Here is a 25,398-nt window from a genome sequence, read left to right as displayed (position 1 = left end):
CTGATTACCCAATCTTCACTCATTCCGGTCATCAATAGTAATTTCTTCTTAAACGAAGGAGTGACTGGCAGCTTGGTATATACTCTATCCATCTGTGACCTCGAACAACGGACCAAAGCTTGATACTCCTCTATTGTTGGTGTTAGATCCACCCTACCAAATGTGAAACAGCTATAAGCCGGGTTCCAGAACTGTGCCAATGCTCTAAACAGATTTCGGTCAATAGAAACATCCAGAAGATAAGGAATATCACCGTACAACTGATAAAACATCTCCTTATCGGCTATTGTCCATCTTCCCCATATCTCTCTTAGCTCACTCAGATCATTCTGACGTATGTTGATGTGAGTATAACCAAATAACTCTGACACATATCCAGGCATCACGCTGTCCCCATTGGTCAGTTGGGACTGTTCCGACCACCTCAGAACATCTGCATTGTCCTCAACCTCTTTCTGAACCGTTCGTTCCATATTACTGGCCTTCTATATGGACATCGACCCCAAATCAACACCATGTAATGGACAATGCAATGCAAAACAGAAAAGAAACAAGGCAAAAATAACAAAAGATCGATTAGTAAACATGAAGCAATTAATTCAGGATAATAATTTGTTCAAAAATCTTACCCACATATGCTGACTACCCCATCATGCTTTATCAGATCCTACCCAACATGATATCTACCCCCATGCTTTGTTATCCACAAAAAGAAATCATAACCGCATGATATCTAATTCGCATGCTTGTTCAAAAAAAATAAACCTAACCGCATGATATCTAGTTCGCATGCATTTATTCGAAAAAACGAAAATAAATGACTCAAAAAAGCTTTTCCTTGTGTACCCTCCTCACGGGATTCTTAAGGTTCGAGTTTGGTTCAACCTAAGTTCAGGCTCTATGTTCACTATATGCCGGGTTAGGTTCTAAAGTAATAGGTTCTCGAATTGTCCTTGTCGGTGCCCCCTTGGGCTGCCGAACCCTCAATCCTGGCCCATCACAGGCTTTAGGGGATCGAGTTCAATTTCGAGGGAACACACCTCCTTATGTCCATGCGGAGGTGATTACCATCACGAGGACCATAAGGCGTGAGCTCCAGGAGCGATCCACTATCCCATGCGAAGGTGAAAACCACACGAGGGCATAGTCTCTCACTCCTACTTAAATAGGACGGAGCGGGGTTTTAGCTCATGTTATGATAATGCAGCTGTGCAGTGTGTGAGGAAAAGCGAAAAAACAAACAATAAAAACACTCAAAATCAATTCCTAAAACAAACAATTATTCTGAAACCATTAGCAAACAGATTAGTACAACTATTTAATTGTTAATCGAATTAAATTAAAGAAATCAAAATACAAACAAACAAAAATTATTAAAACCAAACAATGGATCAAAAATCAAATTAAAACAAATTTGTAATTTTCAATTGCAAAGACAATTAATTAATCGACTATCGACTTGACTCTCTAAAAAAGTCCCCAGCGGAGTCGCCAAGCTGTCGAAACGATTTTTTTCTTAAAGGTGAAAAAAGGTGAGATTTTGAAAACCACATTAATTCTTAATTTACCTCTTTCAATTGATTTTTAACTTAAAAACAAATGCGATTTAAAAACCTCTCGTTTCGAAAAATTTTGGATTTCCTTTACGATAAAAAAAAATACGGTTCAAAGAGTCGCCACCAATCTTTGATTAGGGTGTGATTGGACACCCAAAACGTTTTGTCATTTTAAATAAAAAATAATTTTAATTAAAACAACAAATTGAGGTCTGCGTTATCAAAAAATGAGTTCGGGAGTCGATTACGTGTGGGGAAGGATTAGCACCCCCATAACGCCCTAAATCGGTACCTAGTTGATTAATTAACGTCTTTGCAATGAACTTTGCAAATTCGAATTTATTTTGATCTTTGATCCCATAAAACAAAGATGTAATTTTAAAAACATTCAAAAGCACTCAAATAAATTAAATTAAAATTACCAAGTCGTTTTAGAAAGATAAAGAATGTTCGATTATTTACAAATATCGAGACCAGATCTTAAAAGTTATAACAATTTCTCGATAAATTTAAATAAACGAATTTCCTTTTCTTTCGTTCCCAAATTTTAGGTGACGAATCAATTTTTGGTTTCACTTTCGGGATACACTTTTATTTTAAAATCGTAAAAGCGGACCTCAAATCAGTTTGACTGCCCACTTAAAACAATTTTAAATTAAAAGGGTATTACCCTTAGTCTGATTATATATGTCAAGTTATGCAAATGAGGATATCATACAAATTGTGTAAAAAATGTCATTCCAAAAACTTAAATAAAGTCACATATTCAAATGAACCCTAGGTCTAAATAATACACACATGCACTTATGGTTATATTTTACAAAGGAATTTTTAAAATCTTTACATTTAAACTATTAAACATATCCTATTCATATAAAATATGACAAGACTTTATCCTAAACAATTAATACCCAAATTAATATTTATCTTATATTTACATGGCCTAAAATAAAGTATGGTGATATGGTACATACATGCATACAACGACATTGACATGCATTAGAACAAAACAATATATACAATAAACCCTACTATTAATAACTCGATTTCATATTCAAAATTACCATGAAGGACCAAAATAAAATAAGATTAAACTAAGCATGCAAAATGACTGAATTGTCAAATAACCAAAATTACAAGTTACATTTCAAAAATAAAACATATAAAAACATTTCAGGACTAAAATGAAAAGCACTCATATATGAAGACCAAATTAAGAAGGCGCAAAAGATTTGTTCAAGGACCAAAATGAAAGTTCTGCAATTACCCAACCAAGTAAAAACAGTGCGAAAGTAGCTCTAAAATAATTGTGGACTAAAATGGGAACCAAGAAAAAATCTAAGCCAAATATGTAAAGTAACAAAAACTTAAAAACAATACAACGCAGGACTGAAATGCAACACGCGCAAAGATTGATGCCATAATTAGAAACGTTTAAAAGAATGAACCCATGGACTAAAATGCACTTGAACAAAACATGGAAGGGTTTAAACTAAAAATGATCCACACGCGAGAGCTCCCTTAAACGACGCCGTTTGATGCTTCATTTTAAAACCCTCGACTAAAAACAAAATCCCTAATTATCATTTATCCCAGCCTCTTCTTCTTCTCCAACGCTCGACCCCGAAGACCAAAGACAGAGCCACCAAGACTCTATCGTCATCCACAACTAGGTAATTTTCTAATTCTTTCTCTGTTATTCTTATTTTCTCGGCTTCAAAAGAAAAAAAGAACCATACATAGCATTATTTTAGAAAAAAAAAACAAATGAAACATAACTTACTTACAAATTGATGGTATTGCTTTCGAAAAAATAGAATAGGAAAGATCTTGATTACACCGTTCGATCTCGGAATCCCTGGACGTTGTTGACACAGCTTTTACACTCCTTTTTTAGAATCGGGCAGTAGAACCTTCAACATTTTTTGTTGTTCTAAACTGTAAAAGAATAGATGGGGAATGAATTTTTTCTTTTGCTTTCTGTTAATTGTTGATGTCTTTCGGCTGGTTCCAGTTTTTTTTGGCTCTGTGTTCCTTTTTTTTTTTTGTTCTGTCTCCGTTCCTTGTGATATCTCCTCCCGTGTCTGGTGGTTAATTCCAATAAAAAACTTCCATTTTTCCGTTTTTCCCTTGATCATGGACCCGTTATTCACCAACTTCACTTTTATGCTTATTAACTCCTCATAACCGTCTTTATTTTCCAGGGGATTCTCACGTGGAATGGAGTTACTCTGCGGATCTTTGGACTTGAACTAGGCCTCCAACTGGTTTGGGTTGCAAGTGATTTCCTATAAAGAAAAAACGGTTGTCTACATGAAGAACCTAACCATTACACATTTAAAGACTTAGGATCTAACTTGGACATATTAGGAGCAATGTTTTGGATAAAAACAATACAACTAAAGATTTTAAGTGGCAGAATGGAGGAGATAGGTTTTAAAATGGGAAAGTGTTGCAAAAATATAGATTGAGGTGTTTGAAATTGTAAAATCTTACTAGGCATTCAGTTGATCAATATGTGGTAGTTAATAAGGCTCCCCCTCACAAATATTTTGGAACAATAGAGAAAGCCTCTCGAAGGGAAGAGGAGAAATAGCAGGACCCTCCCACGAACCTCGTCCAGGTCCTTGTTTAAGCCTTGGAGAAATTGAAAAAGTCTTCGCTGAGGACAATTTGCTGGTAAAGGGTAGCATCTCTTGGATTTGCCCAATCATGCTGTGCATCAAATCTAATTGCTGCCAAAGGGCGGTAAGGGTATTGTAGTAGAGAGTCACAGGATTGTTGCCTGATCTTCAATATGATATAATTCGGCAATGTTATCAGCGCTAGAATAGGTTTCACGGACTGCACTTCAGATTTCAGTGGCTGTGTTGTACAGAAGAAGTTTCTGCTGATACTCGGGGTCATGGATTGAGGAGCCAAGTCATAACTTGACCATTGTCACGCATCCACTTAGCAAAAAAGTGTCAGTCGCAGCAGCTTCTGGATTTCACCAGTAACGTAGCCTAATCTTTCTCTTGCCCAAGAGAAAAATCTTAACCGATTGGGACCATTCAAGAAAGTTGTTGCCATTTAATCTATGGCAGATGATAGTCAAACCAGATGAATCTGATTGAGCATCAGAACCAGAAAGATTTTATGGATTTGAAGTGATCTCCGGAGTAGGAGAAGAAGTCGTGGACATGGTCTAGGTTGGAAAGGAACCGTAACCTATCTGATACCATGTAGAAATCAGAGTAAATTTCAATAGGACATATTGCCTCTTTATATACAAATTATATCTCTAAAATAGGAAACTCTAAGTAAGGAAAATACTAATCCTAGGAGATATGATCCTTAAAATAAGGGATTATAGAAAACTATTTACAGAATCCCTCAAATGAAGGGATGGTAACAACTCATATCTCTATAATTCCTACATATTCTGTCCAAGTATTGCTGGGCTTGTTATCTTGCTTTGAGCTCTTGTAAACCTAGGTTTAGTTGGGCTTATCAATACAAATCTTGACATAACATTGCAAGGGATGTTTCAGTTAAAAAAATATGGTGCAAAAGTGGATCAGGTATCTGCATCCTTTCTGTATCCTACCTGTTTGCTCTGTGGACATGTGGAGCTTTTGTTTCAATCGAGGTTACCTTTTCTATTTGTTGATCTTGGTTTTTCTTTTGGTGTTACAGTTTGTCTTGGTCACAATTGATCGCCATGAATGGTATGCACATCCACAGATATACACTCGTAATGACAGCTCAGGTTTATGGACAGCAAAGCCTGCATTTCAACTGGAGTTCATGCACCCATCATCTGGTGTTAATGTCGAGTCTACTCATATTGAACATATACATGAAGATAACCACCAAGGGTCGACTGATGTTTCTAGTATGGAAATAATTTCTGAGCACACTCTGCATTATTGCTTTCTCAGAATGAAACAGGTACTGGATCAAAAATAAAGCAAGTAGAAGAGGTGTCTTCTGGTGGAGTCGTTGCTGACTGTTCACCAAATGAAACTGCTCAAGAGATGTTGGAGGACACAATTGCCAAGGAAAATGCTGTCTTAGAGATTGTAAAGGTGCAACAGCAGAAGCTAATGCTTCAATTGCTGAACGAGTAATTGAGCCTACTCTTGTAATGTTTGAGGTAATAAATTTCTGTTGATTGCCATAGTTCATTATCGTGAGCTAAAGTTAAGTATTTCTGTCACAACGTTGCTTGGCCGTATGATGGTCTCATTGTCTTTAGTCGTGATTCATTCTTCAAAGATATTATACTATATGAGTTCTTATTGCCATAATAACTGATTTTGAGATTGTTACTGTTGGATATTACTTATTTCCTCTTGTTAATCTCGTTAGAACACCTAAGTTAATCTTTTTGTAGGTTCAAGTGCCTCCATCATGCATGCTAGATGGCGTCAATTCACAACATTTTTTCTGGAACTGGTGTCATCATATATCATTCTCACAGTATGGGTTTGATTGCTGTTGATAAGAATACAGTTGCAGTTTCTGCATGTGATGTGATGCTCTCCTTTGCTGCTTATCCAATTGAAATTCCAGGAGAGGTATGCTATTATAATTGAACACCATTGAGAAACAATGGCATATTTTGTTACAGTTTCCTATTTTAAATGCAGGTTGTTTTTCTTCACCCTGTTCATAATTATGCCCTGGTTGCATATGACCCCTCGGTGCTAGGGCCTGTTGGTGTTTCCGCTGTTCGTGCTGCGGAACTACTTCCCGGTAGGTTTTACTGTTTGTGATTACCCTAGAATTTGGGTATTTTTATTTGCTCTCTTTCCTTATGCAACCAAGTTTTCTCTTTTTCATTGTCATAATGTACTACACTATAACCTTCACCTTGTCCGGAAGAAAAATTGGTTGGGAAATTGATTTGATCTATGTATTAAAACGTTAGACTGCTATGTCATAAGAGCTGGGTTATGGAATGCTAACGTTGATTTCCTGGATTGTGTTTTCTTGTAATTTTGTTGGTAAAACTCAACAAGACTGGTTTTGAGACGGTTTTTTATTTTGTTTTATTGTGACAGACCCTGCATTACGTCGTGGCGATTCAGTTATCTTGTTGGTTTAAATCGAAGCTTACAGGCGACATCTAGGAAATCAGTTGTGACCAATCCATGTGCTACTATGAAAATTGGCTCTGCTGACTGTCCACGGTACAGAGCAACAAATATGGAAGTAATTGAGCTTGATACTGGTATGTTTGTTGCTATTTCTTAAGATGGAAATTTTACCAATGTTGTCAAGGCGTGTGCCTACTCCTTGTACCTTAGCCGTGAAAAAGGAAAGAGTATCTCATACCCTTAACACAAGGCACATTTTACGAGGTGCATGCATAGTGTGCACACACACACACATGTGGACATACATATAGACACAAACAATATACATACTGTGCCTTCCTTCACTCAGGTGAGGGCCTTTTTTTTGCGCTTTGTGCTTAGGGAATATTAGGGCTTTTGCACCAAGAGTGCACTTTGCACCCTTGAGAACACTGATTTTGGTAAATATTAGGGCTTTTGCACACTTTACCCACGTGCTTATTGCAATGAATGAAAATGGATCTTGAACTTTTGCAGATTTTGGTAGTGTTTTCAGGCGTGCTAGCTGATGAGCACGGAAGGGTTCAAGCAATCTGGGCAAGCTTTCAACACAGGTTTCCACTCTGAACAAAAAAAATAAAAGAAAAGAAAAACAAAGGTTTTCTCTGTTAATCTGCCTTTTGGATGAACTCCAATTTACCCAAGTATTCTCATGCATGTATCATTGATTTCAGCTCAAACTTGGTAGCAATTCGTCAGAGGATCATCAATTTGTAAGAGGCATCCCAGTCTATGCAATAAGCCAAGTACTTGACAACATAATATCTGGTGGCAATGGACCACATCTGCTCATAAATGGTGTCAAAAGACCAATGCCGCTAGTTAGGATCTTAGAGGTTGAACTTTATCCTACTTTGCTATCAAAGGCCAGAAGCTTTGGATTGAGTGATGATTGGATCCAAGTATGTTTATTTGATCCTTTACAGTGTCTATTTTTGTTAGCAATTTTTTTTCTTTAAAAAAAGACTTGGCAATACTTAAATACTAATGCTAGTGACAAAGGCTTCTTCTTTTTTTTTTTTTTTTCTCTTGATACCCTTTTCAGTTTCTTATGTTCACATTGCATTATTATAATATTACTTTGTATGTATTTTTTGTAGGCTCTCGTCAAGAAAGATCCAGTTCGTCGTCAGGTTTTACGTGTGAAAGGTTGTTTGGCGGGATCAAAAGCTGAAAATTTATTAGAACAAGGCGACATGGTTTTAGCATAAATAAAGAGCCAGTTACTTGCTTTCGGGACATAGAAAATGTTTGTCATGGATTGGACAATGGTGAAATGGTTGGGAGCTTAACATGACCATTTTTCGGCAGGTAAGCAAATAGATACAGGTAGAAAGGTGGTAGATCTCTCTTCCACTTTGTATTTATTATCAATATTAATTTGATACAGGTAGAGAGGTGTTATGTTTATCTTCCTATAAGCTTTGTACTGTCTAATGAATTTTCTTTCGTACTTTTAAGTGTTTTTTTAAGGTTTGTACTTTTAAGTTTTATTAATATTTTGTACATGGAAACAACTTTGCCTCATTTTCCTCTTAATTGTATTTTTTCCAGGGACGTGAAATTGATCTTGTTGTGGGAACAGATGTTAGGGATGGCAATGGCACAACACGAGTGATTAACTGGTGTGGGTGTATTGTTCAGGATCCTCATCCTGCTGTGCGTGCTCTTGGATTTCTTCCTGAAGAAGGGCATGGCGTTTACGTGGCACGGTAAGATTTTTTTCTTTTAGTAAAAGTTTTTATTTTCATTTTAGTTCTGGAAAGTAATGACATGAAGTTGCAGGTGGCGGTAAAGCAGTAGAACCGTTTTTAGCCTCAGTATGTTTGTAGGCATTAGAACACTGCTGTTATCACTACTTGAGGTCTTAAATAGTTAACTCGTGAATATAACTGACTGAGGGTAGAAAAATGCTTTAGAGTTTGATTGCTCAGCGTTCCAAATTTCATCTAATAAAGGAAGTAAAATATCAAATAATGAATTGTAATTTTTTTCGTGATAGTCATGAAATGATTGCAACAGATCACCGTTTTAGCCCTCTGATTACAGGGATGAAAATCATTACCTTTTAGAATTAGTTGAACTCTTTACACTGTTTACAAAAGAAGTTCGATGTTTAATTTAGTGCATTTTTAAAAAAAATTAGTGTGGTATTGATCTCAATTTTCTGGAAGTTGGAAATTATGAGATAAATAATTAAAACTTCATTTAAGATACCTGCTGTAAAAGAATTATAGGCTCCATTAGCATCCAAAATTTGAAGATCATTCTATGACATTAAATAATAATTTCAGGTAGGGCGAGCCTGTTTCAATGCATGTTTCAACTTTTTTCATCCAAACGTTGGTCATTGTATCAGTGGACCGGTGGAACCCACATGTCAGTCAATGTGGTTGATTTGTACGAAAATTGAAAAAAACCATGCATGGAAATAGCTCCACCTTTCAGTTTCTATTACATTGAATGTGTCCCTTGATGTGCTGCTGCATGGCATCATTTGCTCCCACCAAACAGAGTGGCTTATCTCAAACGTAGAATACTTTAGATTCTATTCACTATGATCCTTTAAAAGCTAGACTTAAATAACCCGGACAACATAAAATCGGATATCAAACTCATGTACAAGAATGTTATCTAAACTAGTTTTCATAGGCTTTCATTTAACAATGGCTGATTTTAATGCTCTTTTTTAACTCTTTCATGTTCTAGCCCATGATCCCACCTTAAATGCATACATATATAACTTTTTTTAATGATTGGAATGAATCCTAGTTACTCGATTTCATTATTTATTCTGGAACAAATCTAACCATATAACTTCAGACTTTAGTTCCTAAACCTGTGTCTGTACTCTAATAAGGAATTTTCCTATAAGTTTTACTCATCTTGAAAAGAGAAATCCAAATATGGGTATTCCAAAGTCAATTCTTGATCTTGCATAATCCCAACCTTACAGAAAAGTTATGGTTATGCTTTTTTATAGAAATGTGCCAGTTGAAGAAAGAATGAAAGATTAGAGAAACAAGCACACCGGGTGAAGAAATATTATGGGGGAAATTGGTTGCTAGGATTCTAATTAGAGTGCTCTGATATATCAAATTGAATGACCAAATAATCCTAATTCTTATAAGAAAAGGCACAACTATTATGTACTAGTCTCAACGCTATACTTTAGGGCTTATATAGTAACCTAGTCACAGTGTTATTTATGCGAAGATCGCTGAATGCTGCTGAGCATCACATAATGAATCCACTAGGATTTTCTTAACAGAACTTGTGATATTGTGTATTTTCGTGACAATTTGTTCTCTCAGGTGGTGTCGTGGTAGTCCTGCTCATAGATATGGTTTAATGCTCTACAATGGATTGTTGAAATCAACGGAAAACCGACTCCTGATCTGGATGCTTTTGTAATGTTACCAAGGTACACCCAGTTGCTTCCCTGATTATCTATTATGCTGCATACGTAAGAGTTCATTTATTTGATTCCTTGATGAGTTATTGAAAGGTAAATCTCCTGTCTTTGCTTAATCACTTATTAGATTTTTAATGTTTAATAGCAATACTGAAGCCTATTTGGGTTTTGACAATGCAATAGGCATATAAGCCTCTTCATTCCTTAAGTTGACTTCTTAACTATGTTACTTAGAGTCGGGTATGGGGTAACTTTATAAATTCCAAGTTTCTGACCATACTCGTGACAGACACATTTCGCATCTGATACTCACCCGATTCCGAGTAACATAGCTTGACAGAATGCACATTTTATCTCTGTTAAATCTTGAAATTTTACTCCCTCTTCATTCTCACCTGAATACTGTAACTTTGGATTTGAATAGAATCACGACACATGTACTTGGGCTTTTCATTTTTAAAGTACTTGTGTTTGGCACTTTCATCCAACACAATTCGAGTGTGGTTATGGGGTTATGATTCTCCAAATATAATTGAAAGATATATAAAAAGAAAAATGAGTATTCCTTGTCAGGTGCATATACTCTAAACTCACTCATTAATCAACTGGCTGTGAGAAAACTCATAGGGATAATGCCAAAAACTGCTCTTAACGTATGATTAAATAGTCATTTTGGTTCATATTCTTTTTTTTTTTAAAGTATTTTGGCTCCCAACCTTTATTTTGGGGCGAAAAGGTCCCTTTATGAATGAAAACTTTTAGTCAACAAACTGTCAACCCTCTAAAATAGGAGTTTTTGTCATAAAATAAACATTGGAGGCCAAAATGTTAAAAAAAGAAGAAGAAGAATAAGGGCTAAAATGATTATTTAGTCAAACGTTAGGAGATTTTTTGTCATAAAATGAAATGTTGAGAGTAAAAATATTCCAAAAAAAAAGGAAAAAGAAAGAGACTTAAATGACTAATAAATTAAACGTTAAGGGCATTATTTGGTATTATGCCAACATTATATGAATAATTATTTTTTCAAGAGAAAAAAATAACAAAGAAACAAATGGATAAAGAAAATTCTAGTTTAGTTCTAAAATAATATGTATGCCCTTTGTACTTGGACAGGAACTGGAACATGGGGAGTTGTCCGAGTAAGGACCATCCATTTGAACAGCAAGCCTCGAATTCTAACATTGAAGCAGGATTTGCACTACTGGCCTACATGGGAGCTGAGATTTGATCCAGCGACCGCAATCTGGCATCGACGGTCGATTAAAGCCTTAGTGTGTCATAATCTTTGAACCAGGCTTCTTTTTATTTTTCGGTTTCCCTTCCTTTTTAGGAAGGATCCGAAGAACAGTGTCAGATATATTTTTCCTGGTATTACCTATGGCTAATTGTTGTTTTTCCACACTGGGTTAAGCTCGGTTGACAGGCTCGTGCCATGGACCATGACACTGGCATTCAAGGTTGTTTGGGTTGTATATCATATGAGTACCATATTGTGAGATTTAAGTAGGATGGAAAAAGGGAATATTATTTTCCTTAGAGGATCTGGATTCGAACAGTTGAATTCGAACAATTTCATTTACAAATTGTGTGTACTTTGTCAATAAGTTAAAGAAAAATTCTTATAAATCAACTTAGACTATTAAAAAATATATTTTATGGTAGGTTTCTACAATGATTTTAAATTTATAAAGTGTATGAAAATACTACTATAATTATTTTCAGCTACTTGACGTTGTATTTAATCAAGTTATAGACTAACATGGGTAAATGATTGGATGAAACGAAAAAACAAAAACTCGAATGCTGGAAACTTACCATCAAACTTAAATCTTAAAAATAAAAACAACCAACTTTTTTCTATCAAAATATTATTCGAAAATTGTAAAATATATAAAACTTCACTTAGAATTTTAAGTCCTCGAAATGATTTCGTTTTTCCTTTAAATGCATAACGACCTGAAGTTCTTTTGAATAATATTTTTAGTATGTTAACTATTACTTTTATTTTGTTTTGGTCATCCATCTATTCATATTTTTTTAGTAGTCTGGGATGATTATAAGGTAGCATTTGATTTGTTCAAAACTTTCTTAATTAATTGACAATATGCACACACTCTATAAATATTACTGCTTGAACTTAGGGCTTCTAGAGAGAACAATATTCTCTTTTACACTAAGTCCACTTCATGAAATCAATAAAATAATTAAATTAGAAAAATAATATCAAATTCAACCTTGAGAATAGAGAAGATGTGCTAATAATAAACAACGTATTATAAAAATAAAAAACCACTCATCATTTTTATACGAAAAATAATAAGAAAATGAAATAATGACACAAATATAAAAGAATTAAACGAATGCTAAAGTAGTGATAAGTGAATGGCCATATTATCTATTAAGCCAATATGGGCTTCCTTACCAATCAAATTATTCGGCCTAGCAATGGCAGATTGACCCGAACCCGACGGGAAACCCGAAACCCGGTCAAATTCGGATCGAGTCGTGTTTCGGGAATTTTTTTGGGTCGGGGACGGGGCAAAAAAAATCCCCGACGGGCCGCCCCGATAAAAAACTCATTTGGGATCGGGTCGGGGATTCATTTTGGGTTCGGGGATGGGACGAGCAAAATCCATCCCGAATCCGTCCCGTTGCCATTCCTAATTCGGCCTTATGAAAACCTTAATTTAGATTTATATCTAGGATAAACTTCACATTTAATACTTGAACTATTACTTGGATTTCATTCTAATTTTTAAATTTTTAAAATCATACATAATGTTTAATTTATGCTTTAATTTGATAATTATTATTAAAAAATTTACAGAACTACTAATGTAGTATTCTTTTTTAATTCTTTTCAATGATGATAGTGGTGTTAAATTTTTTAGTGATGAGTATCAAATTAAAACTTAAACCAAACGTTAAATAAAATTTTAAAAAAGTAAAGTTTAGATATTAAAACGAAAAAAAAGTTATAATTCAAACACTAAACATGTAGTTTACCTTATATCTATTACAAATAAAAATAAACCCTAACCGAAACGGCGCACAAAACCAAACCCGCCATTGCTGCTCAACCTCCTCTGGCAGTACTATCCAACCGCTTGCAAAGGTTTCCGCTTCTTTCTTTATCCTTGCTGGGAAGAAATAGCATTTGCAATAACCGCTTGCGCTTGATGTCCAAGGACTCCGATGGGTCGGGTGGACTAACTTTATAACGATGCTGGAACTGAGCTTGTTAGAAGAATCGCTAAGATGGTTCCTGGAATTGGTGGCTTTGACGGAATTTTCCCGCTCGGTAACATTATTTGTACCTTTTTTATATGATCTAGTTTCATTCGCCGTTAAACGGAGTCCTTTTAATGAGGGAATTTACTATTTTTAAAGCGTGTTTTTCTTTTCTTTTCATGAAAAAGTGCTACTTCTTTACCTTTCTTATTCGTTGAATATAGGAAATTGTTAAGCCTAGTCGTTGGCTGATTTTCCCATTTTCTGTTGCAATATCCAATAATATGAATTTTTGTAAGTTCGTTTTTTTAAATTTTTTTGTTAGGTTATGGATTAAGTAGCTTAATATAATTCTTAATTATGTACAATTGATGGAAAATATATAGGTTCATGTGTCTAACATAGGTATATTTAACATTTTCCCCAAAAATTCTATGTATCTAGAGGGCCTTTAGAGAATCACATCTCCATTCTCGTGTCTGGATGAGCGATAGACATGAGTATCGAACATGGGTATTTCAAGAAAAGTATTCGGAGCAACGTAGTTTTCTAGTGAATTGAAGAACTTTGATAGAAACTTTCATTAGCTGATTGATTGTTATGAGCTTTTCTATGATGCTCGACCTTTTAGGTGATGCTTTTTCGGCTTTTCCAAATTGTCAAACTTATTCACTTCTCTTTTTTTTATTTCTTAAAATATATTGTATGGTTCTTCAAATTCAGTAGGTAAAATCCAGAATTTAACTGAGAAAGTCAGGTTCTTGTTTTTGGAAGTTGGAAAGCATATCAATGATGCTTCTACTTGTTACTTCTGCTGTTTTCAGGTTGTTTAATGCAATGTATTGTAGCAGGATCTATGCCGATGGCATTCAGGGGTCATTGGAGAGCATACAGCTCAAAAATAGACCTGAAGAAGCTTAGGCCAATGATACTCGAAAGAATTGAGAACCGAGCGAAGGATTATCCAGTGCCTGGAATGATTCCAGTGGCCGAAGAGGTTCTCAAGGCCAGAGAACTTCTTTTCCAAGGAGTCTTCACCCTGCTCAAACTATTCCCCATAGTTTCTTGCAAGTAGGACCCACTGCCCCTCATTTTCTCTATCTATTCAAATACACCTTAATCTGATTTTGCCTCGTTTATAAATAGTACGAAGTAAGCTTTTATTCATGCTAGACCTAACTGCTATAGCATCTGCAAATAAAGACTTATGGGTAGGCAGCAGGTTGGCAAAGTGATAAATTTGTTTGGAAATTTCACTAATTGTTGTCTGTTGATGACTCGGAAAAATGCTTTAGAATTACACTTTTAATGTTCTGTGGAAAGCATAAAGGTGTAAATAACTATGTTGTTTTGACTTGAGTGTGATTGCCGAATATGTCTTCTGGTCAGATTTTCCTGAAATTTTCATATATTTTGGAGGATTCTTGGAGGTCATATTCATATCCTGATATCCATTTGTCGGACACAAGTGCTAAACATGGGTATTTCAACAAAAACTAAAGATATTAGCATTAAGATAAAAAAATTTTGGGGGTAAATTATTGAGTATTTTTATAATTTATTTAACATTAGATAAGTGTTTAAAGTATTTTAACATTAAATACAAGAAAACATTTTTTTGATAGAAATAGGAGGCCTCATTAAAAACCTCCCTCATAGTTGGCTCTTGTGAAAGAGGCAACTAGTGGAAGGAGGAAAAGAGCACCTCAATTTATTGATAAGCCTTAATACATAAGACTACAGGTTACAAGCTAACTTCATAAAATACAGGACAACAACAAAATAACACAGAATTTGAACACATTCAACCAATCCCCTCCTTAGCTAACTTGTCTGCCTCCCAATTACAGCTCCTAGGAATCCATCTAATGATAATATCCCTAGAGGAGATTAACGCCCCAATTTCCCTCACCAATGTAGAAAAAAACGTTGGAGCAGTAATTGGCATCAAAATCCAGTCAACTATTGTTTTGCAATCACTCTCTAAGATTAATCTTCCTTTCAATTCCCATTCAGAAGTAATGAATAAATCAATGCCTTGTTTAATGGCCTTCAGCTCAGCAAACGTAGCAGGACCTTGTCCCACAGCAGACGAGAAACTGATTAGAGTAGAACAATTCGAATCTTTCAAAACTCCTCCAATTCCACCCTGCGACCCATCGCCTTTAACCGCCCCATCAACATTGAATTTAAAAAAATCTGGAGGAGGAGACCAACATTGAACCTTCTTGTTCTTCGAGGATTTAACAGAAACCCTGTCTGCAAGTGTTGGATCCCCTACAAGTAAATCAGTCTGAATATTAGCTTGAGGAAATTTAGCTAGAAACCATTTGGCCAGCCTAAATCTGGAAATGAAGAACCAAGATGAGATGTCAAATTTCCAGTTATCGAAAACCACTGAATTCCTAGTCTTCCATAAAGACCACAAGACAACACCAGGGATAAAATTCCATATATTAGAATGCTCCCTAAGATGAGACCAAGAAGAAAGTAGGGCAGAAGGATCTTGTGGCAAAACAGAAGAGATATCCCAAAACCTAAGAAATCTATTCCACAGTTCCCCTGCAGCAGAGCAAGAAATAAAAAGATGTTGAATTGTTTCCTCATACTTGAGACAAAAAGGACACATAACATCTTGCATAGGAACCCCACTTTTCTTCAGTTCCACTCTAACATCCAATTTCTGGTGACTAATCTGCCATAGAAAAGTTTGAACTCTAGGAGGAGTCAAACCATACCACACCCACTTGTTCCACTGAAAAGTACCTCCAGTACTGCCTCTAATAGTCATTCTGCATGACTTCACCGAGAACAAACCGTCACCTTTCCCCGACCATGCAAGAAAATCATCCACTGATTCGTTCATAGCTATATTCTCAATCAATAACATTAAATTTAACCATTGATCCAATTCCCAGTCACATAGATTCCTCCTCAGCTGAATATCCCAAACCCAACCATTATTGACATAGCAACCAAATTCGGCCAATTTCCCCCTTTTATTAGTCGATAAAGCAAAAATCCTAGGAAATTGATTCTTTAGAGGAGATTCATTAACCCAAACATCATTCCAAAACTCAATTGACCTACCATTCCCCACTTGGATCTTCGAATGGGACCTCAAACACTCCCCTACCTCTTCCTTTTTCTCATAGCTGTTTTGGATACCTCTCCATACCCATGAATCCTGAGCAGAAACTGCCTTGCATAATGATAGTGATAAATTGCTGACATTTTGTTTGCAACACAATAGTTTTTTCCATGGAGTCTTTTTCATTTGCATACTTCCACACCCACTTCCCAAGCATCACTCGATTAACCAGAGTCAAATCCAAGACTCCCAAGCCACCCTCTTCATATGGTTGACACACCGTTTTCCAATTTATCCAATGTATCTGTTTCTTTGCAATTCCTTCACCCCATAGGAAACTAGCCATCAATGAGTTGAGTTTTGACATCTCTTTAAAGGAATTTTGAAAATTGATAGATAAAAAATCGGTAGGGAAGACAACACCGACTTCACCAACACCAATCTTCCCGCCATCGATAAGGAGCCAGCTTTCCAGCTTGCTAATCTGTTGTAAACTTTCTGTATGACAGGTTCCCACAGCACCTCTGTATTCTTCTTAGCGCCTATCGGTAAACCAAGATAAGTCATCGGAAATGATCCCATCCCACATCCTGCTAAAGAAGCCCATTCTTTTAAAATATCCTCATCCAAATTAACTCCAAATAACTTACTCTTAGACATATTAAGGTGGAGTCCTGATATAAGACTAAACACCCTCAAAACTCTCTTGATATTGAGAATTTGAGTTGGAGAATCTCTGCAAAATAAGATTAGATCATCTGCAAACTATAAGTGAGTCAAATTAAAGAGGTTATCATCCCTACCTATACTGAACCCTTCGAAAAGACCAATGTCAGCAGCTTTTATCAACATTAAATTTAAGAGTTCCCCGACTATATTAAACAGCAGAGGGGACAAACTGCAGCCTTGTCTCAACCCCTTGCCCATCTGAAATTCTTCAGTTGGTGAACCATTAACTAGGACTAAGATTGAAGCAGAGGAGATACAATATTCAATCCAAGAAATCCATTTATCCCCAAAGCCCATGACTTTCATCAGTCTCACTATAATCGACCATTCCACTGAATCATTGGCTCTACGAAAATCCACTTTGAAAACAATTCCTTTCCTTCCTTTTTTCCTCCAATAATCAATGGATTCATTGGCCATAAAAGCACAATCAAGTAGCCGCCTTCCAGGAATGAAGGCAAACTGCGAAGGACTAATAATGCCCTTAATAATTGAAGCAAGCCTTTTTGATAAAACTTTGGAGATTATTTTGTATAAGCTACCAACAAGGCTTATTGGTCTATAATCCTCAATATCTTCAGGATTAAGTTTCTTAGGAATCAATGTAATAAATGCATGATTGACTCCATGTTCCCAATTCCTCCCTCTGTGAAAATCATCCACGAACTACATGAGATGATCCTTCAGAATAGGCCACAACTTTTTTTAAAAACCCATTGTGAAACCATCTGGACCCGGGGCTTTGGCACTGTGCGACTGAAACACTGCTTCCCAAACTTCTTGTTCTGAAAATTTGACTTCCAGTCCATTTTTATGCTCCTCTGTTAATGTCGCAAAACTGAGTTTAATTTCCTCCACCTCTATCGTAGTTTTCTTACTGTAATTCTCCCTGAAGTAATCAAAGAAAAAGGCCTTCAACAGATCTGGGTTAGTAATTTCTTCACCAGCCACCTTCAATGCTGAAATTGAATTCATTCTGTTTCTATTTACTGTTGTTAAGTGAAAAAACTTCGTGTTTCTATCCCCATCCTTATTCCATTTCAACCTTGACCACTGTAACCAAATGCTCTCTTCCTTCCTATGCAACTTCCACAATTCATTCCTCGACAGTAACAGCACATCTCGTTCTCGTACATCTAAACCACCATTTTGTGCCTTCAAGTCCAGATTGTTCACCCTGTCTTCTAATTCTGAAATTTCTGCAGAAATCCCCTTTTGGTTCGAGTTTGGCCACTTCCTTATGACTCGTTTGGTTCCTGAAGTAAAGAAAACAGCCCCCTTCGAGATTTCTTCTTCTTTACTCTTGACAGTGAGTTTTCAACCAACCCATCAAACCCGTCTTCCTCTAACAAATAATTGAATAAGCGAAAAGGCTTGGGTCCCCAATTGATGCATTCATCTTCTAACACCACAGGATTATGGTCCGAAAGTGATTTGGTAAGCATTTTTGAGTCACTCTTGGAAAGTGATAAATGAAGGAACTACTAATTAGAAACCGATCAAGCCTTACCCAAGTGGAAGACTCTCGATTGCTGCACTAAGTATACCTTCCCCCAACTAACGGTAAATCCATCAAGTTAAAATGTTGAACAAACGATCTAAACAAATCCATGGAATGCCAATTTTGTGAAACCCCACATTTCTCCTCTGGATCCAAATAAGCATTAAAATCCCCCCTATGCAAACTTGCAGATTTAAGCTTTGCACAAAACACATCAACTCCCTAAAAAATTCCTCTTTATCCGCCTCTACCGACGGACCATACACATTTATAATAACACAATCTAAGTTCAGCATTTTGAACTTCCCTGATATTGCCATAAATCTGCTCAGAATGTGTTCACCGCTGACCTCAAAAACATCCTCATTCCACGGAAACAACAAACCGCCTGCAGAGCCATTAGCAGGAAGAAAACTGCCCCCTTTCAGAAGATCACCCCCTAACTTCCTCCATAAACCACTTTGGCAAACATTCAGTTTAGTCTCCTGTAATAAGAGGATGAATGGCTTCTCTCTGATTACGAGTCTCACCACTGCTCTGATTTTTTCTCTTCTCCCAAGACCCCTCACGTTCCAAGTAATTATTTTTAACTTAAACATTATATAAAAATATCATAAACACCCAATCAATCCCAAGGAAACCAATCAGGCTCCCATGGAAGACCCCTTCAACTCCATCTTGAGGATCTCCTCCTCTAAAAGGTGCTGCCCTCCTTTAAAAGTAATTCCTAACATATCACACACCTCCCTGGTAGCAACACCTTCAATCCTAGCTTTCACTAAAGATTGGGACGGTTTAGAAGAACTGACTTATGCGAAAGAATCCCTGACCCTACTTCTGGACACCCTTCCGTAGACTATGTCATAGAAACTAATAGACACTTCGCCCACAGAGCACACACTGCCTGAACGAAGTGGAGCGATTCTCAACCTCCTCTTGTTACATAAACTTTTAGACCGAGGAACCAACTGACCATGATTAATACCAGGAGACTGCAAAAACTCCTTCATTTTACACTGACCATCAGAAAATATCTCTGACCAAATTCTATCTCGATTCACCAAGTTCTCAACCCTAACACCTGAGCTTGAACATCTAGCTTCGTTAGGTCCAATCTGGTTATCATCCATGACTATCTTCGTATTTATTGGATCAGCTCTATGATTCACCAAAGCATTAACCCCGTCTACAACATTAGCAAACTGTGGAAAACTTGCAAGGTTCCCAATTCGAATGCTGAGTCCATCAGACTTCACTTTAACCATATCTATGGTTTGGTCTCTGATTGTAAAATCTTTAACCCCCCCAGTAGAATCTTCCAACAACCTTACGTCACCCACTTCAGCAACATCCATAGGACAAACTGACGTGGCAGTGCGCTGGGGTATAAGTCTACCCCTATCAATAGACTCTCCTAACATTTTTGGAATAAAAGCAGGACTAGAAGGACTTGATTTCATAATTGGAGAGAGTACCCCCAACTTCGTCTGATTTGGCAATAACCTCCGATTCTTTAAAATTCCTCAATCCCAGACCCACGTGAATCCCACTCTGGTTAACCTCATTATCAAAGAAACCTGACAGCACACAATTATTTAAATCTGCAGATGAATGTCTCGATGCATCTTGTCCCCCACTAACACCATTCACACCAACATGCTGTCCATTATGCAGCCATGATAATACTTTAAAGCTGGAATCCTCTGAACTTTCTTGATTACCCGCTGCCGCCGGATCGAGAAGCTGCCCATCCCCCTCCACTGACAGGGCATAATTACTGTTCCAACTCACTGAAGAGTTTAACCTCATTTTCCCCATCACTCCTTCTGGATTCAACCAAACGGACCCCAGGGAAATCTTCACTTTGAAAGATCTTCTATCAGAATTTATTGTAATCGACTCAGGGACATCAAAGGGACTCTCCACCCTGATCAAAACTTTCGCCACCGAAAGATCCAATAAACTATTTGATATTTCAGAAAAACAAATGAATTCTCCCCATTTCCCAGTCATATATTTCAAGAATGCCTCATTCCAGCAGCGTAAAGGCAATCCAAACAACTGTACATGACAAAAGGCCATTGGAACCCATCATCGTTCAGGACTGGAGCTAACCAATTGAAGCATAAGCACAACTCCTCTTTCTTATTCAACCAAGCATATGAAAGCTCCTCGGCCGATTTGAAAGTAATAATGCAAGCATTCCAAGCATAACCCCATCTCAATATCTCAACTCCCACCCCTTCGAACTCCAAAGCTTCCTTAATCGCATCCTGCTCCAAAGAAGGCTTCATAATCCCTGAAAAAGATCTCTTGACCCATTCCGGATGGTCCACCGGAATATGCATCTCCCACCCATTCCTAACACCATTCGCTTTCTGCTTTCCACCCTCCACGAAAACCCTGGGAGCTGATTCTTTACTCGACCTTAGATCAGTAAACAGAACATCCTTGTACGACCTACCATCCCTTGTTCTTCTCACCAACTCAGCCTTCCTCCCGATTACTGAAGCTTCATGTTTACCTGATCTGTCCCCCTCCAACTTCTTCCCCTCAGCAGCAGCTCGCCTCTTAGTCTTATGATATTTGGCAATCCCCACCGAGACTCTTCTTCCTTCAATCCACTTCCCATTGACTTGCTGGATTGCCTTGTTTCTGCTTTCTTCTCCCACAAATTGAACAAAAGCAAACGTTGACGACCTATAATTTGGTTTCTCTAGAAAACGAGGGATGTAAATTCTAAGAATCTGACCAAACGAACTAAAGGAATCCCTTAACGCACCTCTTGAAACACTCTTACTAAGATTATCAATGAACACAGTCCATTCCTCATCGGAGGTTGATTTTTCCAAATTTTCTCTAACTCTCTCTACCTAGCGCACACATTTTCTGAAATTTTATCAACTGAAATTATTTCCTCTTTTTTTTTGGATAGAAATTAGGCCTCATTAAAACCCCCTTTTGCACCCTCCATGTTATACAAGTAACATGGAGGACAAATAAGGAGGAAAAGAGTACCTAGAAATTTATAGATGAAAACTAGTACATCATAAGCAAACCCTCACAATCTGCTAACATCCTCAAGAATTACATAAAACTTAAAAACCACAGCTAAACAAAGCACAAATTCCTACACTTCAACACAAACAAACAGTAACCAAAACATCACCCTATCCCATCTTTAGCTAATTTATCAGCTTCCCAATTTGCAGCCCTCAAGATATGCCTAATAATGATATCCTTCCCTGCCATAAGAGAGACTATATCCTTCACCAATAAATGAAACATAGGAGTGCATAACCCCGGATTCTTTATCCACTTCAGAGCATTGCTTGAATCTGATTCAAGAATGATCCTCTTATTCAGAACAGAAATGAAATCTGCCAAGAGACATAACCCCCTCTTAATCGCCAACAATTCTGCCAAGATAGGAGGACCACCCCCGACTCTTTCTGAGAACCATTTAATCAACATGCCCTTGCTGTCCCGAATCAGACCGCCAATACCTCCCTTATCCCAGCCCTTTGTCATCGCTCCATCAACATTTATCTTTAAGAACCCATCCGGAGGAGGGACCCAGCAGATTGAATGTGGATTACCATTTCCCTGTCTTCCCACTAAATCAGCAAGTTTTAAATCACCCACAAGTGAGTCTAACGGGACATGCACCTCCTTAAACTTTGCAACAAACCAGGAAGCTATTCTAAAACGAACAATAAAAAACAATCTCACCCTATCCATCTTTACTTTCTGAAAAATGATCTCGTTCCTGCATTTCCATACTGACCACATCAACGCCCTTGGAATAAACTCCCAGATCACTGAGTTCGGGAGTAAATCATCCCACAAATTCAAAAAATCCATGATGTTATTTGGAATCACAAAGGACAAATCCCAAATATTCAAAAATTTAGACCACAGACCCCAAACTACCTCACAATGCAAAAAGAGATGCGTAACTGATTCCGTTTCCCTACCACACAAAGAACATAGAGGATCATCTATCCCAACCACACCTCTCTTCAATAGTTCCTTCTTAACCGCTATTCTCTGATGAGCAACTTGCCAAACAAATGTCTCCACCCGTGGAGGAGCAATCCCAACCCAAATATGCCTCTCCCAGGTCACCCTCTTCTGCTCACTACCATCTTGATCATAGAAAATGTTGATACAAGATTTAGCTGAAAAACAGCCCTCTCCATTCCCTGACCAAATCCAACAGTCTTCTTCACATGGAGATAAAGAAATATTATTCAACATAGCCATCAACTGCAACCACTGATCAACCTCCCAATCTGACAAATTTTGCCTCATTTGAATTTCCTCTTTTAAATACAAGAAAACATCAAACTGTCCAGTTCAATTGATTGAACCGATTATACCAGTAACCAAAGTGCTGACCAGTTTGACTTCTAGTCCTTTTTTAAACATTGAGAAAATTCCTCTGATTTTACTGCATTACTCTAACCTCTATTTGTTATTATTATTATTTTTAAAAAACCATTGATTGATATAAATGTTTGCAGGTTTTGTCCAGAGGTATACATCGGTGAGAAAGGTCATTTAATCCAGACTTGCCACGGATACAGGCGCATTGGAAAGAATCGGGTTCATGAATGGGTCCATGGTGGTTTGAATGACATACTTGTCCCTGTAGAAGCTTTTCATCTGCACAACATGTTTCAGGGTGTTATCAAACACCAGCAAAGATTCGATTTCGAACGTGTTCCCGCAATCGTGGAGCTTTGCATGCAAGCAGGAGCAGATGTAACAGATGAAATTTTGAGATCTGGTTCATTAACCGCTGAAGAATCTTATGGCGGAATCAGTGGAATTGAGTCTTTGTCCGATGATGATATAAGGGTGGTAGCAAATGGCACGTTGAAGGCATGGGAGACACTTAGATCCGGTGTTAAGAAGCTATTACTGGTCTATCCCGCAAAAGTTTGCAAACATTGTTCCGAAGTTCACGTTGGGCCATCCGGTCATCAAGCTCATCTTTGTGGAGTATTTAGATATGAGAGTTGGCGTGGCTCCCATTATTGGATAAAGGCAAATGTTAATGACTTGGTCCCTCCAAAGATGGTGTGGCGGCGACGGCCTCAGGATCCAAAAGTGCTTTTGAATGAAGGTCGGGATTACTACGGCCATGCACCGGCGGTAGTCGATCTGTGTTCAAAAGCAGGTGCTATTGTTCCAAGTAAGTATTTATGTATGATGAAAGTGAATGGTTTACCTGGACCTATTACTAGAGTGTAACCTTGATATTGTTAGCAAAATCTCAAGTCTGAGGTTGTGTTAGGGCTCATCATTTATACAATTTCCTGCTATAATGACAAGTATTTATTCAACATTGTAGTCTCTTCCAAAGCTTGAGTTACTCTGGAGATGGAAGAAAAGGGAAATAGAATTTGGAAAGATGAACAAAATGTTGGTTTTGAATTCTTTAATATTAAATATTAGTTCATTTAATCAAATATATTTGTTAAATACTAAAATTGCAGTTAGATGTAGATATTTAAAAAAAACATTAAATTGAAACCATTAAACCAAATCAATAACTTTTGTAGTAAAATTAACCTTAATAGAATAATATCGATTTTAATTTTAATTAATCAGAGTTTGTTTTTTCTTAAAATATATATTTTTAATATTTTTAAACTTTTATTAATTATTTTTTTATTTTATATCATAAAAATAAAAATTGAATTCTTTTTATTTTTTGGATAAAAAAGATACTTAATTGCTATTCAATACTGAAATTAAACCGAATTCAATAAAAACAAAGCCGAACAAAAGTTTCAATTTTGGATTGTTTTTCCTTAACCCTGGTGTCTACTTCGCAATGGGATAAACTGCTATCCCAAAAGAGATTCTGGTAAAGTGAAAAGATGATGATAAGATGATTCGGTGTTGAGAGGACTGAAGAAGAGATAAATGTGAGATCCATCTTCCACTCCAAAATCAACTAGAGAAGCTCCATCTTCTTCTTTTGTTATAATCCGGTTTCGGTCTTTATGATCGACAACCAAGATCATACGATCGCTGGCCAAATTTTCCCGAGCTTCGATCTCTTGTTTTAGGTCATTAACTTTGGCATCGTCGTCGACTTGAATGTAAAGGAGGTTTCCGGTCAGAATCTCCACCACCACCTTCATGCTTTCCTTATCAAATTGTCTCTCATCCATATAGGAATTTACATAAGAAAAAATGTTTCAAGATGTGTGATAAAACCAAACAAATTACATGTTCGTGTTAGCTGCATTTTCGGTAGTTAGTTTTTAGCATGCTTGTGGCATGAAACACTTCCCATTCAAATTCTCTAGCAAACAAGAAAAAGAGAAATAATATTGATAATAAATAAAATAAAGTAAATAACAATATTGCTGAATTCAATTGATCGTATTTTATTATAGTATCAGAGAGGATTGATTTTAATATATTTGACAGTTATTTGGAGTTTTGGAGTCTTCGTTAAATAATGTGAGTAATAACCACAGTTGAAGCAATAATCTTTTAAAAATATAGTAAATAATTACTTCAGGAAGATACGTTAAATGTATGACGATATAATTTGAAACACTTATAATGGACAACCAATTGAATTTCGGTATGATACGTGGCTTGGTATTGAAGTACCTTTAGATGAAAAGAGTCTATTTTTTCTAATCCATTCCTAACGTTGGAAGCCTCGTCTCATGACCAAACATCGACAAATGTTAAAAGAGCCTGCAGATATATTGAGACTG

General features: G+C 36.8%; 2 protein-coding genes and 1 pseudogene across 3 annotated transcripts; 2 read left to right on the top strand and 1 right to left on the bottom strand.

Moving 5' to 3' along the window:
• Positions 1–11,641, top strand: part of LOC120196887 — a 52,888-nt pseudogene extending 41,247 nt beyond the window's left edge.
• Positions 11,642–13,162: 1,521 nt separating this feature from the next.
• On the top strand, positions 13,163–24,121 carry LOC120196424 (APO protein 4, mitochondrial-like). Of its 2 annotated transcripts, none has more exons than XM_039198236.1 (3): positions 13,163–13,398; positions 14,180–14,399; positions 23,176–24,121. In XM_039198236.1, exons 1-3 carry the CDS (start codon positions 13,356–13,358, stop codon positions 23,906–23,908), a joined length of 996 nt encoding a protein of 331 aa, XP_039054167.1. In that variant the 5' UTR covers positions 13,163–13,355; the 3' UTR covers positions 23,909–24,121. The 2 variants fall into 2 exon arrangements, with proteins under 2 accessions (XP_039054167.1, XP_039054166.1); XM_039198235.1 differs by having other exon boundaries at positions 14,153–14,399.
• Positions 24,122–24,452: 331 nt separating this feature from the next.
• On the bottom strand, positions 24,453–24,864 carry LOC120196638. The gene has a single exon (XM_039198395.1). The coding sequence runs from the start codon at positions 24,835–24,837 to the stop codon at positions 24,508–24,510; it is 330 nt and encodes a 109-aa protein (XP_039054326.1). The 5' UTR covers positions 24,838–24,864; the 3' UTR covers positions 24,453–24,507.
• Positions 24,865–25,398: the final 534 nt, after the last annotated feature.

Source organism: Hibiscus syriacus, unplaced genomic scaffold (genome assembly GCF_006381635.1).
Source record: "Hibiscus syriacus cultivar Baekdansim isolate YM2019G1 unplaced genomic scaffold, ASM638163v2 tig00117034_pilon, whole genome shotgun sequence".
Classification (NCBI taxonomy): Eukaryota; Viridiplantae; Streptophyta; class Magnoliopsida; order Malvales; family Malvaceae; genus Hibiscus; species Hibiscus syriacus.
Note: the sequence above shows the minus strand (reverse complement) of the source record. Positions and strands in the feature narration are given on the sequence as shown.